This window comes from Rhagoletis pomonella, unplaced genomic scaffold, assembly GCF_013731165.1.
Source record: "Rhagoletis pomonella isolate Grant_MI unplaced genomic scaffold, Rhpom_1.0 Rhpom_scaffold_00012, whole genome shotgun sequence".
In the NCBI taxonomy this organism is placed as follows: Eukaryota; Metazoa; Arthropoda; class Insecta; order Diptera; family Tephritidae; genus Rhagoletis; species Rhagoletis pomonella.
Genome location: NW_023458566.1, coordinates 7220161 through 7239375, shown reverse-complemented (window position 1 = coordinate 7239375; position 19215 = coordinate 7220161). Strand labels below are relative to the sequence as shown.

Here is a 19215-nt window from a genome sequence, read left to right as displayed (position 1 = left end):
GAGATCTTCCTCTGTGGACGATGACGTAGTTATGTTGCCGCTGCCACCATTGATATTAGTATTTTTGGCGCAGCGTGCTATCAGCTCTTCGTATGGTTTATTGTGTAGAAAGCAAACAAGCACAACAGTCATATTGTCGCCACCCAGGCCGCCCATTTGACAATCGGGCGCGAGACAGTGATTCATCAATTCTTCGCAAATTTCTTCCGGGTACATGCCCATTCCGATACGCTTTCGACAGAAGTCGACGACTTCTTTGTTGCTCATAACATCCCAAATGCCATCGCATGCCAACACAATGAATTCCCAATCGGCTGTGATTTCACGTGTCTCCACATCGGGATAGGCTGCAACAATTAATGAGAGCGACAGCGGTGGCGTCGGCAACGAGTACATAATGGGTTGAAGATGAATGGGTGCGGAAAAGAATATAAAAAATATACAAACATACACATATAAGTATAAAAGTTAATTAAAAATTAATAAGTTAAATTAATAAGTCAAAAAACAACAATCAAATAGTATAAATATTTTCATTAAGCAAGCACATTTGGTTGGTTGCCTCCCCCCCCAAAAAAAAAAGGAAACGAAAAATAGCCATCGAAAATAAACAACGAAAATCGTTGGCGCGAAAAGGGGCCAAAGTGCGTAATTACGTAAATTTGAAGCTATAAATATAGATCAACACGTTGCGGTGATGAAAGCAATTGCCTTCACTTTATAAATTAAATGTTCATCACATTCTTGCGCTCTTCTTCGTAGTTCACACATTGTTGTTGCGCTGCTGCTGCTGCTAGCAATTGTTTTGCGTGGGTGCTATTGTTAGATCATACAGTGGGATCGACAGCAGCAAAAATTATAATAAATTTAATAACATCGTAGTGTGATAATTTCAGTTACATATATACTGGATATACATACATACATAAGTGCTTTAACGCGGGTATCATTTGTAAAGATATACATACTCAACGTACTCAAACTAAGGAATTAGCAACTGCGCTTTGTGAACTACGTTTCAATATATTGCACAAAAAATAGCATCATACTTTTTAAAGCACACATACATACATAGGCTAAGGTCGAGCCTGAGATCTAATTTTTTTGATCTAGTCTTAATGTATTTTTGGGCAACGAGGAACCCGGTTTGTTTGCAAACCAAATTATGATCGACGAACTATTTCAACTTGCTGGTAACTCTATAAAGCCTCTGGGGTTTCTTGTTAAATAACTGAACCAAGTGAATTTTATAAGCCACTTTTTTCGTACAAAACTACTTTCAGGCTTTACGGTTATTTTGACCCATCTAAATAAACTCCCTCAAATTTCGCCGTGGTGATGGAAGTCAGTCAATGTCTTTCCTTTTTACTAATTCCGACCGTTTGGTGGAAATCGCCTGCTCCAATCGCGTTAGTTGTTGAATTCCCGCATAGTAATCTATTTTTTTCCAACCCCGCGGAACACTGTACTACTTGTTGCACCCTCCTTTTCATCAATCCGGGCTGTGCCACCATTTATGAAGATTATTCGTCATTCGTTCCCACAACAGTCGGGTCTACGTAACCGGAACTACCCAGATTTATATTTGGCCAAGGACTGTCCCTCCAGCAACACTCTTTGGGGAGCTTGTATGCTGCTACAACAACAACAACATTATTCTTCATTAGACCACAAACTTTTTCTTACATTATAGTCGTAGCCGATCGACTGTTCAACGCCCGTAGTGCTTCATTTCGAAAATTGCACGACTTAGTTTTGCTTCATGTGGAGAAACTGTGTTCACGAAAACTTTCACTTTTAAATCGCGTGGAACCTAAATATCGATCTTCCTTGGGTATCCAGTTAACTGGTTAACATTTAGTTTCGCAGCGATACCGGTCTACTTCGTCTTTTTGTAGAATTTTATCGACTCTTTTGAAAATGGACAAGGAGACCTCTAACCATCGAAATTTCCGGGGCAAGAATGTTTGACAAAAGCGTTCATACAAGCACTCGCCACTATATGTCAATAAGGCTGCACTGCATTTTTTCAGAAATAAAATGAAAAATGTGGCGAAATGGACCTTTGCTACAATTATTGCATAAGTATTTCAAGGCAAAACCTTTAGCAGAAGTACATGCATATATTGAAACTATGAAATCATTTTCAAAAAATGTGACTTGCAATAAGGAATACATATGTATATGAAAAAACAATTTCCAAATTGTTAAATTGTACCATTGTAGCGCGCAAGCTATTGAGCGACAGGTAAGCAAAACAAGCAAACTTTAATGGAACAGACATTTGGAAATACAAAGCAAAGATTCAAGTATGCAAAAATAAACACATACATCAGAAGTATTATATCTACACTCATACAGAGGTACATATAATGAAATTTACATTACGTTTTTGTTTATAGGCAATTAAGTGCCTTTGCTACTCGAGTGCTGATATGATTGTATCTATTGTGTTTACTTGCGAAATGTGAATATGGTCATTCGGTACAGCAGATAATGTACTGCTAAACACAATGGAACATTGCATTCTTGAAATTAAAAAATTCTGAGAAAATCTGCTACATATCGAAAAGTGAAAAATGATTTTACTTGAGATTAATGCGCAACAATTTGGCAGTTGTTAGAAGCATTTGAAAATTTGACTTTAATTTAATTTCCTTAGATATATGAAGAAAGTGTTTTTAAACGATATGTGATCTTTCCTTCCTCACCAGAAAATCAACTACACCGGACAGTTTTAAGTGGTATGACAAAACACTATTTTTGAACTTTGTTTTAAGGGTAGCAGGTTCGTTTATTTTTATTTTTGAGATCTAATTTTAGTGGTTGCTTCGCTTAGGTTCACGTAACATTAGATTATTCCTATACTTTCGTTGTTAATATTCATGTTATAGTTATGAGGTATTCTTTTTATTATTTAGTAAGTTGCAGCCCGAATTACCTATGTATGTATATATATGGTCATGACCTCGTACAAATTGCATATAATTTTGTTGCAGTTGTTCTTAATTTGTCATTCGCTTTCTTTTACTTATTATTTTCCCTTATTATAAGAGCATGAAAGTATTTGGAGAATGCTGCTACTGTCGTGGTATATTTTACTTTAATGAATAGTGCATGCATTCACTATTATTTTAATAACCGTTCATGTCCTTAATGCAGATTTGCCATAAGTGACAACAAATGAATTAGCTAAGCGTATTTTCACTATCATTATACACGGAGCAGCAGCAAAAATGGTTCTATAACATAATTTTTCTTTTACTAAACTACATACACATTTACATACCGGTTACGATCTGTTCCTCGGGTTTCTTATTGGCATTGCGTTTGAATATAAAATCGCCTAGTGCGCGTGAAAGCGCTAAATTGCCATTTACACGATTGAATTCCACATAGCCGCCACCCTCGTGGATGCGTTTGGTTTCCACCTCATTATTTGGCTTATGGTCCATAGACAAAGTCTCTACCTCTCCATTGATGCAGGCAATTGCACGCGAATCACCAGCATTGGCACAATACAAACGGTTATCTTTAATAAGAACAACGACGGCTGTTGAGCCGGCCATTTGTTCGCCCCATGACTCATTGTAGAGCATCTCATAGTCGATGTCAAGAAATGCCTGCGGAAACAAAAAACCAACAAAGATTAGTATTTATATATATACATAATACATTTACATTTAATATGGCTGTATGTTGCAACATCTTACCTGTTTTAACGCCCTTTCGACGTTTTCTCTGTACTCGGGACGTTTTAATATGAATTTGTGTAGATGCTTGCCAGCATATTGGGCAACTGTGGCGCCACCATGACCATCGTAGACCGCAAAAAAGGACGTGCCCGGATCATCAGGCAACGAAAGTATGTGTGTATGCGAATCTTCCATGTTGATGCGCCAACCTTGCATGCAACTCGAACCGACGCGGTACAATTCATTTTGGCAATATGCAGACTCTTTGGCTGTGACTGGTTCGGAAAGTGTTTGACCCATTTTATTGATGGAGTGTTTGTGTGTGTGTAGCAAGTGCAGGTGGTGTTGTTGTTGTTGTTGTGGCAAGTGCAATTACTTGGGAGTCTATGGCGACTAGTATTATCCTTTCTTTTACCAACTACTCACTATTTCCGTTGTGATAGTAAAAATTTACTTAATTAACGAATTGTAGGCCAAACTTTGCTCGCGAAACTGCAATACATCAAACAGAAAACAAGCTGATTAAAATTAATATTGTTACTAGATTTTTAACATAATTTTGTGGAGAAGAATGCATCTGATTTATCGCAGGCAACAACACACAAGTATGCGTTAAAAAAATTTTTTTTTACCTCAATTTCCCGCGATTCATACCAATGCGGTACGGCAAACATTTACAAGATCAATGCGTTTGACATAACCTATCATAAACTTGAAATTCACGCTCAAAAGCTTTATTAAATCTAAAATTTTGTGTTATTTTTTTGTATTTAAGTTACTCCAGAAATGTTTAAAATGATGGAACAAAACACAAATGAAAAAAGGAAGTGATGTCGCAAAGTAAAAACACAAATGACAGTGAGCAAATTAACACACACACCCAAATGCATGCCAGCCAAGCGTCAAATGGAAAGTACAAAAAGTTCTATGAAAACTACGAAGCGTATCAGAAAATAAACAACAATGGGGAAATGGTTGGTTAAGTACAGCCGGATATCTGGAAGATGCATTTGAATAATTCGCATGCGTTAAGCTATAATTGGCTGCCTAACTGGCTGGCTGTTCTCTCCGTCTACCGCCCGCACCCAACAGATGACTAAGCAGACCAATGAGTCGTGCGCGCAGGTTTCACGATTACATCATGGTAAAAAATCAACTACTTAAGTTTTCATCCAAATTTTAATTAAATAAGTATATATGTACATATGTATGTATGTACGCATGCAAGTTTGCGCGAGCGTAAATTTGTATAGTAACTACCTACCTATGCGTCTTTAGCTAAATATTGATGCTGAATCAAAGCTTTGTTTCAAGAAATAGAATCATTGCAAGTAAATAGAGTTATATACGTACATAGATATACATGTGATTACCTCATAGTTAGTAAACCTTTCTTTAGCATCTTTGATTCATAGCAGCAGAAATGGTTTTTTTTTGTTTCGTTTTTTTTAATACTATTGTATGTTTTCGGTTTCCTAACTTGTTTAACTTAACACGTGACCTCTAAAAACATTGTGTTAACAACAAGCAGATGCTTGCGAATCTTATCTACGCTTTATTACGTGTAGTATTTGATGTATGTACTATGTACATATGTACAGTTGTACACAAAATAATAGGAGTGTGATATTTTGACCAGCTTTGGCTATTTGTCTTTTGTTTATTATTTTTTATAATATTTTAGCTGGTTATACAACAAACACCATATAAATTCAGATTTCAAACTTTGTTCAAAAATTATAAAAATTTCCCAAATTTCCACCCGAATTTCAAACGTTTTAATCAGAGACTTTAGAAAAAATTTTGGCATACAGTTTTGTAGCCCATTTAATTCTAGTAAGTTAATGCAAGTGCAAGTTTCAAGCTGCTAAAAAATTCTGTTGATTTTTGGCAATTTTTTTTTGCTGGCAGTGCCCTCCATATAACTAAAAGAAAATTGTCGAACGTACTTTGTATGGAAAAAACCTTCAACCAAAAAAATTCTCAAAAATCAACGGGATTTTTTAGCAAATTGAAACTTATACTTTATAATACAATAATTGAATGGGCTACACTTACCACAATTTTCTCTAAAGATTCTGATTAAAAAGTTTGAGGTGAAAATTTGCAAAATCTTTATAATTTTTGTACATAGTTTAAAATCTGAATTTATATGGCGTTTGTCGTATAAGCTAGACTTTTATAAAAAAGTAATAAACATTAAATAAACAGAAGACAAATAGCCAAAAGTGGTGAAAATATCGCACTCCTATTATTTTGGGGACAACTGTACATACATACATACATATATACATAGATAGTCGACGATGGTATAACAATAAAAATAACCTGATTTGTTGTTGTTTTTCAAGTAGGATAAATTAAAGTGCACAAAAAAGTTATCAAAAGTTGAGTAGCATTAGAGTGTTTGTTTCTGGAAAAAAACTGAGTATGTGAGGTACCTATGCGCGAAAAAAAAGTGAAAATTCATGGCGTACAAAATTTTGCAATATATTTTATAAAATATTTGTCTTTGTCTTCGCCTTTGTGTTTCTTTAACATAAAAATATTTGCCTTTGTCTTTGCCTTTGTCTATTTCTTTAGCAGTGTCTTTGTCTCTTTGTCTTTGCCTTTATCTTCTTCATCTTAACCTTGATCTTCATCCTCTAAGATCATAGTCATAATCAGGGAACGGATTTTTAGGACCTAAAAACCTATAAAAAAGGCAAAATAAAGTAACGAAATAGGCAGGAAAAGGCAAAAACAAAGGTATAGCCAAAAAAGCAAGATAAGGCACTAAAAAAAGACAGAAAATACGAAGAGCAATCAAAAAATTTATTTTTTTAGAAAATTTTATATTACAAGTAAAATGAGAAAAACTACGAACTAGTTTCATTATATGAAAAATTTGTACTTTGACTATTTTATCCTTTCCAGTTTCTAACTCATAAAACTTTAATCTGTATAGTTGTAGTAATATTGAACCACAAGATGCATTTTGAAGTTTTCTGACAGCATTTTCATTCGATTTTCACGAAGAAAAGCCTTGAATGTACTAAATGTGCGCTCGACGTAAGTTGATGCAAGTGGAGACCAATTTAAATATGTAACGTTTGAAACGTTCATATTATCAGGAATAAGGGCGTTTTCCTCGCCTTTTACAATTTATACACACCCCTTATTGTCTTCAAGCCTACGTTAGCTGAGAAAACGGCTTTGAATTTTTTCAACACCGATTTGGCAAGAGGTCCCTGCGCTTCTATAAGCCGCATGGGCATGTGTATATTTTGTAATCTTAAAAAAAAAATTGTAAATGCTATAATCACTTTTTTAAAGGTAGAAAAGGCAAAAAAAGGCAAATATCCTAAAAAAGGCAAAAAAAGGCAACATCAAATGTGTATATATGGAATCAGGGAAAGCTAAATCGTGGACATTCTTAATCGAATATACTCTATCTCTTTAGCAGAAAAAAAGCAATTTCCATAAAATCCGTTCCCTCGTCATAATCGTTATCATCATCTTCCTTAACACCATCTTCTTCTTCATCGCCATCTTCATCTTTTATTGATTTTTTTTCTTTATCTTAATTTTTATGTTCATAATTCTCTATTTATCCTTATCTATATCTGTACCGTTATCTGTATCCAAATTTTTATCTTCATCTTAACCTTTCTATTGTTTTATCACTGAACTGAATGCTATCCCCTAATAGTGGGATTGTTCATTGAAAAGATGCATTGCTCGACTTGAAGAAGACACAACTGAATATCTACTGACTCAGTTCTGACTAAAAATAAAACCTCTTAATTAGGAGAACTATTAACTCATAATGGAATTTCAAGTTAACAAATACTTAAATTTCAAAAGATTTTCTTTATTCTTGGAAATAAAAATAAAATATCGATTCCAAGAAAAAATCCGCAGAAAATCTAAATGTTGACGAAAAAGAAAACAAATATAATGGACATGGAATTTTTCATAAACTACATATATATGTATGCTTGTATACAAGGGTGGTCAAAAATAAGTAAAGTCGGAATTTTAATGCTCTCACCCCCTAGGATTGTTGTATATCGAAAAATATACCCCTATTTTTAACCGACTTCCAAAAAAGGAGGAGGTTATCAGTTCGTTGGAATATTTTTTTTTGATGTATGTTACCGCATAACTTTGGACCACGTCAACCGATTTCGATAATTCTTGCATCGGAAAGGTAGTGTCTCAGAGGTGGTCCCATACTAATCTGGTTGAGATCCGATCAGTGGATCATGAGATATATATATATATATTTTTTTTATATGGGAGTTGAAGTCGGTTTTTTTTTGCTAAAAATTACTTCTTTATTTTAAATTTAAAAAATATTTAGAGGTCGCTCAGAGCGCTAAAAATTTTCCATGTATTTTATATGGGAGAAAAACAGCTCTTCGTAGAAGTGGTATAGAATTATTGAAAATCAATATTTTTCGATCGGAAAACTCTGGTTCTCTTCAGGAGACTTCTAATAACAATACCCAATTGTTGACTTAACCATTTTTTAATACTAAAGATTTTTTTTATATCCCTTCATTGCATTTTCTGGCGGTTTTGGCGGACCAATAAATTATAGTTACTATGGAAAAATGGTTAAATAAGTAATTGGGTATTATTATGAAGAGAAACAGAGTTTTCCGATCGATAAATATTCATTTTTAAGCCACTTCTACAAAAAGTTGTTTTTGAGCGAGCTCTAAATTTTTTTTGATAAAAAAAATAGGGGTATAGAACAATCCTTGGGGTGAGGTCATAAACATTCCGACTTTACTTTCACAACCCCTTCCCACATGCATTTTCGTACCCCCCTAATGCACATACATTCGTACCAGTGATGGAAAAGTAGGTACAATTGTACTTTTTTCAGTCCTTTTATAATTTTAAAGTACATTCGGTACATATAGACCGTTTTCGGTACATTTTCTACTTAGTGAAACAAACTATCCAGGAATTCTTTCCTCCTTTCAATTATATCAACCAAGTGCAGACTTATACATCTGGGCTTCTCTCAACAGTGAAATGCCCCCATTATTTGTTGCTAGGAGGTAATTTCACTTGCTCGTTCTCCGCTAAACCAATCTCTATTGATTTTTTCTCAAGGTTCAGTAAATGCTCGAAAGATTCAAATGTATGTAATTGCATTTAATGTGAAATAGGTCAAAACACATTTTTAAATATCGATTGATTTACATAAATTAAATTAATGTAGACCTCTCAGAAGCTAAATCAACATTTTGGCGTTATATGAAGACACGAAGCGAATGCGAGATCCTGGCTTATATTTGGTCCAACAAATGCTTCAGAAGCATGATCAAAAGAGCTCTCAGTGAGCGCTGGCAAGTTGGCGCAGCACGTAGACATGGGTCGACGAAAGAAAATGATTCGCATTGTCTAAAACTTTGTTTGGCCTCGAAAAGTTCCTCCAGTTTGAACAGATCATAACATATTAGAGCACGTAATCCCAAAATTAGGCATGGCAGATTTTCTCCATATATATTTCATACTGTTGAACAGATTTGACCTGATATGAAATGTGTAACTAAATGTACATAAAAATTATTTTAGGTAAAATTTTTTCCTAAAATTAAGCACAATTTGAAAATTTGATCTTCCATCCCTGATACGTATGTACATGTATGTACATATATACTCAAACTCTGTGATTGATGCTTGGGTGCTCAATGTGATGAAACGTTTCATTGATACAGATGAGAGCAAAGCACTAAATAAGAAAAAAAAATTTTGAATGAATATATTCAAAATTTGTATGCAGCGAGTTAATTTACATACATATATACATACCTACATACATACATAATTTAATATTTTAAAGCGTTTAAAATATTTTGTAGACGCGATGCTAAGAAATAAGAATTCTTCCTCACACCACTTCAGCATCGAAATAATTATTGCCTACATATGTACATACTTAGTACTAGGTAGAAAAAAAAGCAATAACAAATAAATTCTTAACGAGTGCGATGACGGCAAATTGAAGATACTTAATGCTGCCATTACTTTTAAGGGGAATAATGAAGGAAAGCCTCACATTATACTAAATAGTAGACAGAAATTGCATAGCTATGGACGTTGCGGCTAATTTTGTGTTTGCATATTTGCGATTCCACTTTTTTGTTTGCAAGTTTAAATCTAAAAATATAAACGCAGGGAAGAAAATTTATTTTTATGCCTTTAGCAGCGTACGCATCGGTAAGCCGGAAAGTGTTCGCACTTGTTTTTTTGGGCAGAGGAAAAAGGGGGAAAAACTGAGCAGTGGACTAAATACCTTTTGATGAAACTAATTTTATGAAAATAAGCATGAAATAAAGTATTTATAAAACATCTTCAATATATGTGTAGTATCTAGTTGCTTCATACGAGTACATAAAGTAGGAAATCAAAAGCTATGCAAATATATCGCATGCGATAAATATTGTAATCAAGATCCTATTAAACTACAGTAATAAAAATGCCGTCAGCATTGTTGAATTAAAAAAAAAGGCGATAACAATATTCTGCGATAACAGTTTACTTAAACAATAAAAGCTGGCAAAGTCCATTGCTTTGGCCTCTATGTATACTTTGTATAGAGAAAGAAATGTTGAGTTAGAAAGAGGTGTTGCGCAATTATTTATCCATTTTGCGAAGCGTGATTATCAAATATATGATATACTTTTTGTTCTTTCTCACCTAGAGAAATAATCTTGAGGCCCAATACCGAAAAGTGTGGCAGCAAATTGCTTTTTTACTTAGACGATGAAAATTAAAGAAATGATTAATTCAATTTTAGAGATTTGAAAGAAATTCGCGTCTTTGTATCACAATTAAAAATTATTGGAAACTTAAAACTTTACTGTAAAACAAAAAAAAACATTGTTCTTGCAACAGGAGCTGCTACAACAACAATAACACACTTCTAAACATACAGTTACGGCGACCAATATTTGGATATAAAAAGTTCGACATCTTGTCCTCTTTCAAAAATACGCCTTTGGTATTCAGTTGTGAAAGTTATGAAGACTGTGTTGGGTGGTGACGCTTTGTTAAAAATAAAAATTGACTTGATTTTGTTAAGAAAGTAATTTATTTTTGTTTTACTAAGTACTTCTTCTATCTGGATATCGACAGCTGAGTGGAAGATCGACCTATCTCGGCAGCTAGTTCGAAAACGCCCTATCTCAAAAAACTTTTCAAGAACGCCCTATTTCAAAATTCGTTTCGAAAACGCTCTATCTCAGCTTCCGATTCAAAAATGCCCAATTTCAGCACATTTTCAATACATTTTGAAGTGAGATAGGGCGGTTTATTCAACAAAATTCTGAGGTAGGGCGTTTTCAAACTGGCTGCCGAGATTAGTCGATCTTCCACTCAGCACTCGATATTTTATTAATTTATGTTTTAATTTTAACCCTGCAGGTGCCAAGCATTTTTTAGGTGTTTTACATTCTATACTTTGCCCAATAAGGAGACTGAAATACGCTATAATTTACTTAAAAAATACCAGACGATTGTTCTGAAGTTTGAATGCACGCTTAGGCAAATTCGAATGTCGGAGTTTAATACATGCCACCAAGCAGATGTCGGTTTAAAAAAAAAGAAAACTTTTTTTCTTCAAAATGTACTTCGGCAAAGTATGAATACCTTAACACTTAATATGTACATATTGTGTGCAAATAAGTATGTATGTATTTAGATTAGCTCTTGCTCTTATCATTGCGCTCACAGCCGAGGGGTAAATACATTGCGAACCTGTCGACACCTTCTTCTCGATACTTGCCTTGGATGGGCTGTGAAAACATGAATTTATGCATGTACCATAGATGCATATATACATATGTATGTATACACTGAAGAGCAAAACTGGAACAATAAAACTGAAAGTTAAGTTGGTGGTAGTGTATTCGTTCGCCTTACCGATGTTCCACTTAACGTTTGACAGTAAAAATTTAAACATAAACTGCATTGATACAGTTTTACACTGTCTTAGTAATCGCTGAATTACGTATATAATTCAAGGAAGAGTTTCCGCCCATTTCCTGAAAATGTTTAATTAAATCTGCAAGGGCAAGGGGCCAAATAAAATTGCTATTCGCTATGCTAGGTATGTTGGTGGGTTTCTGAATTTCAAAAACCTTTCGATACCAAGTGAAAAATTACTGCTTCTTCCCCAGAGTGGACATTATGTCAGAGGTTGAAACAAGTCGTTACAGTGCAAAGATAAAAAGCGGAATGCAGCCTTGACAACATAAATTATTTTAATTAAAAACGCATTTTTACAAAGAAAAGCATATTGAACTGGTGATTAAAAATTATTATTAAATGGGAATACCCTTCCACCAAAATTTATTTTTTAATTTTTTTATTTATTTTTTGTTTTAAGTTTGGCAATTTGTGGATTTTTTTCGATGGACTTTTATCAATTTCAACAGCATAATAATCCGAAACATTCTGCAAAACTGGGGAAAATTGGAAAACATTCCAAGTTTTATTTTATCATCATTTAAATGTGAAATCAGAAAATAGAGTACAAAAAAGACTTAAAATATTGCAAATACATACATATATCGCAAGCAAATTCACATTCTGTATTGTTGTTCCAGTTTTGCTCCTCAGTGTATTTTGTGCTTATTTTTATATGTAACTGCGTATATTAACTTACTGCTGAAATTTTAATAATTTTATCTGAAGTCTTTATTTGCCATTTTTACCAACAATACAATGCATACATACATATGTATGTATGTACTTACATGCATGAATATAAGAATCCGTATTTATGTATGTATGTATATGTAAAGTAACGCGAAAGATCTGTTTTGTAGCGCCGCTTTCGTTTGCGCGCAAAGAATACACCTACATATGTACATATATATTGAATGAAATGTATATGTCCATACTACGTATGTTTGTTTGTGTATATTTCAATGCATAACCTGCATTTAGAAATACATATATTCGTAAGCAAATTAGCATCATTTCAGCTTATTAGCCAAACAAATCTAATAAATATGTAGCAGCAAAGATTCAGAAAATGCTACTTAAAGCTTCAGTTATTTTCAATATGGTTTCTATTTTTGTTATTAGGAGTGTTCGCTACGCAATTAGCTATAAGAATTAGCCAGTAACAAAATTCAGAGAATAAGGTATCTTATTCTCCCAAAGAGAGAAACTTACTGAGTTTTGCGCGAACAGGAATTAGCAAACATTAGCAAGCTTCACTGCCAGCTGGGGTCCACGGTTGCATTTCGAGCATAATACATTTTTTAAATTATTTCAGGTGGAAACCAAAACAGGACCTATACGTACATTTCTCCTTATTCTGACTTTCTTCAACATACGCTCCAATTTCATTGTGGAAGTCACTGTCGGATTTCCTATATCGACAACGGTGTCGAGTGCGTTCAGCCGGGTACCGAGTACAAATTGGAATTAATTAAAATAATTGAATAAACGAATATTTACATACTTCTTTCATTAGTAAATCGCAACAAGATTGTTCATTTTTAAATTTAACGAACTCGTTGAGTCAAATTAATGTTGACAAAAATGCAACCGTGTGCCACAATCCTGCTTGCAAATTCTTACTGGCAAAAATTTTCCCAGCACGAATTTGCAACTTCCCTCCAAATGAAATGTCAAAATTGTGCTCTCTCCTTGCAAGTTTTACTGAGTTTTTGGCTAAACGAAAACGATTTGGTAACAATTGGTACCAACTGGTACAAATTTTTTGCATAGCGAACACTTCTATTATTATTGTAGTTACGTATTTACATCCATAAGCATTACGTCATTTAAAAAAAAAAAACCGATTTACGACTTTGATTATTCGCTGGTTAGGGAGACTTTCAAGTGCTTATCAATCGTTATTTTATTCAAGCAAAATATCGCCTTTTTATATCCTGTAGGAAATGCATCTATGAGTTAACTTGAAGTTGATTAGCGAGGAACTAAAGGCCACAGATAATAATCTGTATATTTTCATTGAGGAAAGCTAAGTAGATTTGTATGGCGATGGCCACGAAACAGTCAACTGACTTGTAACTAACTAGTTTTGAACATAAAATATCAATAAGAAAAATCATATATGTGACCTGGTCTACGGAAAGGGGGCTTAGGTGTCAAAAAATCCATTTTCACTTTTTGGTTGATTCGGATGGAAGATGAGATGCTTTTTCACGTGGTGAAAAGCAGAAAATCCTAATTTGCTTAGAAGTACAAAAACGTCACTTCTTCAGTGTTACTTTTTTAAATGTTCCACACTAGCAACTTACACGATGAACTATAATAATATTCCGACCAACAACCACACTTACTGGACCAACAACAACACTTACTGGACGTCCGGCGCGGAGAACAATTAACGAGATAATGAGAAACTGACGAAACGAGTTGCTTACTTTTAACAGCTTTTTCACAGAAAACTAGTTTTCGCACGTAAGCTCCCTTTTCGTAGACCAGGTCACATATATATTTTTTTAATTATTATTATTATATTATTATTTACATTACATATTTTGCTGTAGGTGGTCCCATATTTGAATTCCGTCAGATGTAACTTAAAAATGATGATATGTAATTTCGGTACTCATTTTATTTGTCGCCGATTCGAAAAAGTATTTGTGAAGTGCAGAAACAAAGTGTATTCAAAGAAAAATTTGTATGAGGAAATTTAAATAGTATACTAGCATAAAGAAAACAAAATCCTACTGATGTCTTCATGACTCCAGCATTACTTTTCAACTAGTTTAAAGTTGGTTTTTTGTAGTTAAATAAAGACATATCGAAATGGATTTTTTATCAATAGAAGCTTTTTAGAACTTTCTCTTATTTATGTGTCAAGTACTCGGTGGGTTTTTATTTCATTAATAATCTCCTTTGATGAGTGTTGCCTGTCACTAAGTAGTTCTTTTGTGACTCTCTGTGATTTGAAGTTCCTACTTAAAGTGGTCTTAATGGTAGGTACCCAGTTGGTACTATGTATGCACATTAGACCGTACGAAAAAAGTGTGCCATGGGGTTTGGAATCATTAGGATTTTATTATTTTGCACTCATGAAAAGTACAATTCGAAGTAACTTTATAAATATCACCATTGTAATTGCGGATCTGCATCAATTTTTCTACGTCGCCAAATGTATCGATAATTTTTTGTGTTCCATAGACGTGTAGTTATAAATATGTATGTACCAAGAAAACAATTGACCAAATTTAGTCACTTGTTAACGTCAATAAACGTGAGTATGTACATAAATATGAATAAATTAATTTAAGCACTTGCGCAGCTTTTGATATGTATGTACATATGTAATTAATAATCCTACGCTCTCCAAATGTGTCTACTGATTTTCCATCCGACCTAACATAAATTTAGATTGCAGAGGTAGAAAAGAGAGATTGAACGTAGTTCAATTTAAATCTTCTGTTGTTGTTGTAACAGCATATAAATTCCGCAAAGAGTTTTTGGGAAATCATGCTGAGTGCCAGTTCTTGGCCAGATCTCAATCTGGGTCGTTCCAGTTACGTAGACCCGACAGTTGTCGGAACGAAACGCTTTAAGGCTTCTAATATATATACAGTCATATTGTTGTAACAACAAAACACTACCCCAGAAAGTAAAAGATCGTTAAAATCTTATATATTTTTATATTTTACATACATTTCAAAAGAGAAATTAATGAAAAACGAAAATACATGCTGACAAGTAAAGGCCTACGGATTTTATTGCTTTACAGATAGCGATATCAGTTTAAAAATACATACATATGTATATGGATTATGTATGTAGGTATGTACATTAGACTGCATCACCAAAAATGGTTACGAGTTTTCCGCCGGGATTGCAAAATCTGTTATATTTTATTATTATTATTATTTTTATGCAGATTTTTGAAGCTTAAGCTGTTGCTGTTTTGGGATTTTTTTTCAAAAAACTCCTTTATGAAACTATATTCATAAAAACCTAAATATTTGACGGTATTTTCAAATCGGTCCAGCTTACGTGAATCTTAAAATTTTTCCGAAATAGTTTAGTGCAAGTCTTAAAATATAATACATTTTATAATTCCAGTTGAAAAACAGCACCGATTTTTTTTTTGTATGGGGAGTGATGCAGTCTAATGTACATATGTACATATATGGTAAAAGATAAAAATTGTGAAGCAAAAGTCATGGTAACGAAAGTATGTAATGAAAATAAATATGTCATAAGGCTTTAAACTAACTGCGTTGCGAACTATGTAGTAACTTATCTACATAGCTGGAAGCTTCTTTTTCACTTTTTCCACTTCCCATCCAAGAATGAAATGATAAGATTTTGGAAATTGCTAGATTACCTACTATGTAAATAAAATCGCAGAAATTATCGCTTGACTGTCAACACCAACGGCACTATTCATCATGGAAGGATACATTGAATACGTCATCAATGGTCGTCAAAAGTACTGGATGTATGGATGTATAGCATTTGCCCGCTACATCTCGACCACAAAATATACAAAAGTACAACGCAATTAAATGAAGAAGGAAATCAAAATAAATAGCTGCTTTTATTTTTTTACGAGCTGTTATTTAACTCGCTCTGTATGTATGTTTGTTAGGAGTAAATCTTGCAATAAATTTTTGACCAATTTCCCGATGACCTAGAGACTTGAAACTTCACAGTTGGCTCAGAACCCGATGACAATGCAATACGAAAAACGAGTTAAGCCGATAGGAGGCGCAGGAGTCGAGATTATTTACATGAAAAGGAATAGCGCCAATAAAAATTTTCCCGATAGGTGGCCCCCGAGTCGGCATATGTATTTGGTAAACCAGTATTTATGGTCCAATTTCTTTCATATGTATTTAGAAAGCTTGCTTTAAACATATTTTTTTTACAATTAACTTATTACTTAGATAATAAACAAGGAGAGGGAGTGGGAAAGGTTGGAGATGTAGCGGGCGCAATATCGCTGCTCATATGTATAAGAAAGTATGTATGCGCGCGTGTGATAAGTTCGAATCAAAGAAAGGCTTAAGATGGTGGGCATGGAATGCAAATTTATTGTAATCGAGCGTTATTACCTAGGGATTGTGCCCAATGATTGCTTTTATATTTTTCGCAAAATTTTTCTTAATGAAAATATATTATTAGAAAAATCTTTATATTCAGTACTATGTTATTATAGAGCACGTATGTACATACATATGTATATACTCGTATAAATACAAATATACATTTGTGTGTATGTATGTATGTAGTTCTTATCATTTTCACTACATATTCAACTGATTTGATTAGATAAACGCGTTCGTACATACATATGAAAAAAACTTGGAAGTAACGATTAATTTTACAATAAATTGCATTATTTACAGATAAGATTTGTGCTGACAATACTTACGAATTATCTGACTTTGTTCATATAGTATGTATATACATACATATGTATGTATATACACGCCTTTGTATTTATTTTTCTTTATATAAATATAGACCTCCTGCAAGTATACCGGCAAGGGAAAATTCCGATCCGAGAATAGGCAAGTAATATTTATAAATTTATTATAAGGGGCAATTATGTATGATAACCTGTACCAATACAGCTACGATATTAAACAACGTAGATTTTAAGAGATTGCTCTGTTTTCACAGGCCTTTATACACACCAAATAATATCTTATTAATTTTCAGTTGGCTTGCGCAATGTCGACCATAGGGACATTAGCGGGAGTTGTCATCTAAAGTTCTGTGAATATCGTTCAGTAGGTCAATGGTGTATATTCTATGCTTTTCGGTGCGTTGTTAATTCATAACAATAAAATTCAAACGGTTTCCATGGTAGCAATCATAAAATTGTAAATGCAAATCCAAGACCATTTGCACAATATCCCGAACAGCCCTTATATGTTCACAATATTGCTAGCACTGTACAGTCATTGTTGTTGTTGTTGTAGCAGCATACAAACTCCCCCAAAAGAGTTTTTAAGAAGTGTTGCTGGAGTGACAGTCCTTTGCCAGATATAAATCTGGGTCGTTCCGGTTACGTAGACCCGACTGTCATGGGAACGCTGTACAGTCCTTTGTGCTGTTTGATGTGAGCACATGTCTTTACATAAATAAAAACTAGCGGCTGCTGTGCTGTACTGGTTAGCAGTGCGCGCTACCATTCCACACAGGCCAGGTTCAAGCCAAGTTTCCATATATAGAAAGGCCCTATCTCATCCCGTCACTGAAATACAAAAAACCATAACAACTAAAAAGCCACAATTCACTTTTTGTTTGATTATGATGTATTTCACCCACATCGCTTATGCAATACAAAGTTATAGTTAGTTACGTTTTTTTTTTGCAATTAAGCGACATGTGACATAAGACCTTTATATATTTAGGTGACGATATGTATGTAACGTCGGTTTCTGACCCACCTGGAGCAGTTATTTATCTTGTTACAACAAAGATTGTAGTGTTCGGATATATGTAAGTCGAGGGCTTACATATATTCCATATCTAACATTTACAATTTGCCGAAAACTAGTTTTTGATGTTAGTATCTATCTGCAACCTAGCTGTCATCACTGATGCTAGTTCTAACTACGCAATCCATTTTTAGATTCTATACTTTTAAATCTTATGTGGTTTTCTTTTTAAATCTAAAGCTCATATATGTGAAAATTGCAGATATAATAATAAAAAAATTGCAGATAGAGAAATACTTTAAATAGTTTATACAAACAGATGACGGTTACATCTGCTATTCGAGTAGGTATGTAGTTACGTACATACATAGGTATGAAGGAAAAGTCCGTCAGTTGTATGCAAATTGTCTTGGTAACAAATTGTCTTTTGCTGTTATTCCATTTATCCGTCTTCAGGCTAACGAATGTTGATTACGCGCATCAAATATGAAATAGGGATGATGAATAAGTCGTGTTGGCATACACGTGCTCGCTAGCGGCTAGCATGGAAATTTTGAAGAAATCAATTTCGATTATAAACCAAAGAATTTGCGTCTTGGCAATAACATTTGGAACATACAATTCCATTAGTATTTAGAATGAAGGTTCCTACAAATATATATATGTATTTATTTAGATTATTAGCTTACATGCAAAAATACAAAGCAGTATCAGTAAAATACATAAAAAAACAAACGCATTAAATTTTGTTGCTATCGGGTGGCAATCAGACGTGTTGCATTTGTACATAATAAAATCAAAACGCTTACTCACCTGACTGACTGATTTGCTATGTGACCGCAAATGTTGGACTTTCAGCCCTATGGCACTCCAGTAGTCGGAGAATTGGTTGGCGCTAAATGCGCTGTTTACACTTAAAGCTACTGTACGCTAGAAATTTTCCTTTATGTCCGTTTGATAGTATTGAATCACCAGCCTCTATGCTGGATGACCAACAAAATGTGTAGTACGGTGATTTATAACGCTTGTCTTCTTGCACACTGTTATTGTTACTGCGTGATTCACTACTATAAATATCCAATTTTTTTTTATTTGTACAATAAGATCTACACAAT

The 19215-nt window shown here is 33.9% G+C and overlaps 1 protein-coding gene across 1 annotated transcript in view; it reads right to left on the bottom strand.

Moving 5' to 3' along the window:
- The window catches only part of LOC118747752 (probable protein phosphatase 2C T23F11.1), a 19928-nt gene extending 719 nt beyond the window's left edge, over nt 1–19209 (bottom strand). Inside the window, exons 1-4 of the mRNA XM_036481876.1 lie at nt 18914–19209; nt 3714–4187; nt 3290–3623; nt 1–347 (exon numbers count right to left, since the gene is read on the bottom strand). Of these exons, the coding sequence (XP_036337769.1) occupies nt 1–347; nt 3290–3623; nt 3714–3995 (963 nt within the window). The 5' untranslated portion in view covers nt 3996–4187; nt 18914–19209. The remainder of the gene's footprint in view (nt 348–3289; nt 3624–3713; nt 4188–18913) is intronic.
- Nucleotides 19210–19215: the final 6 nt, after the last annotated feature.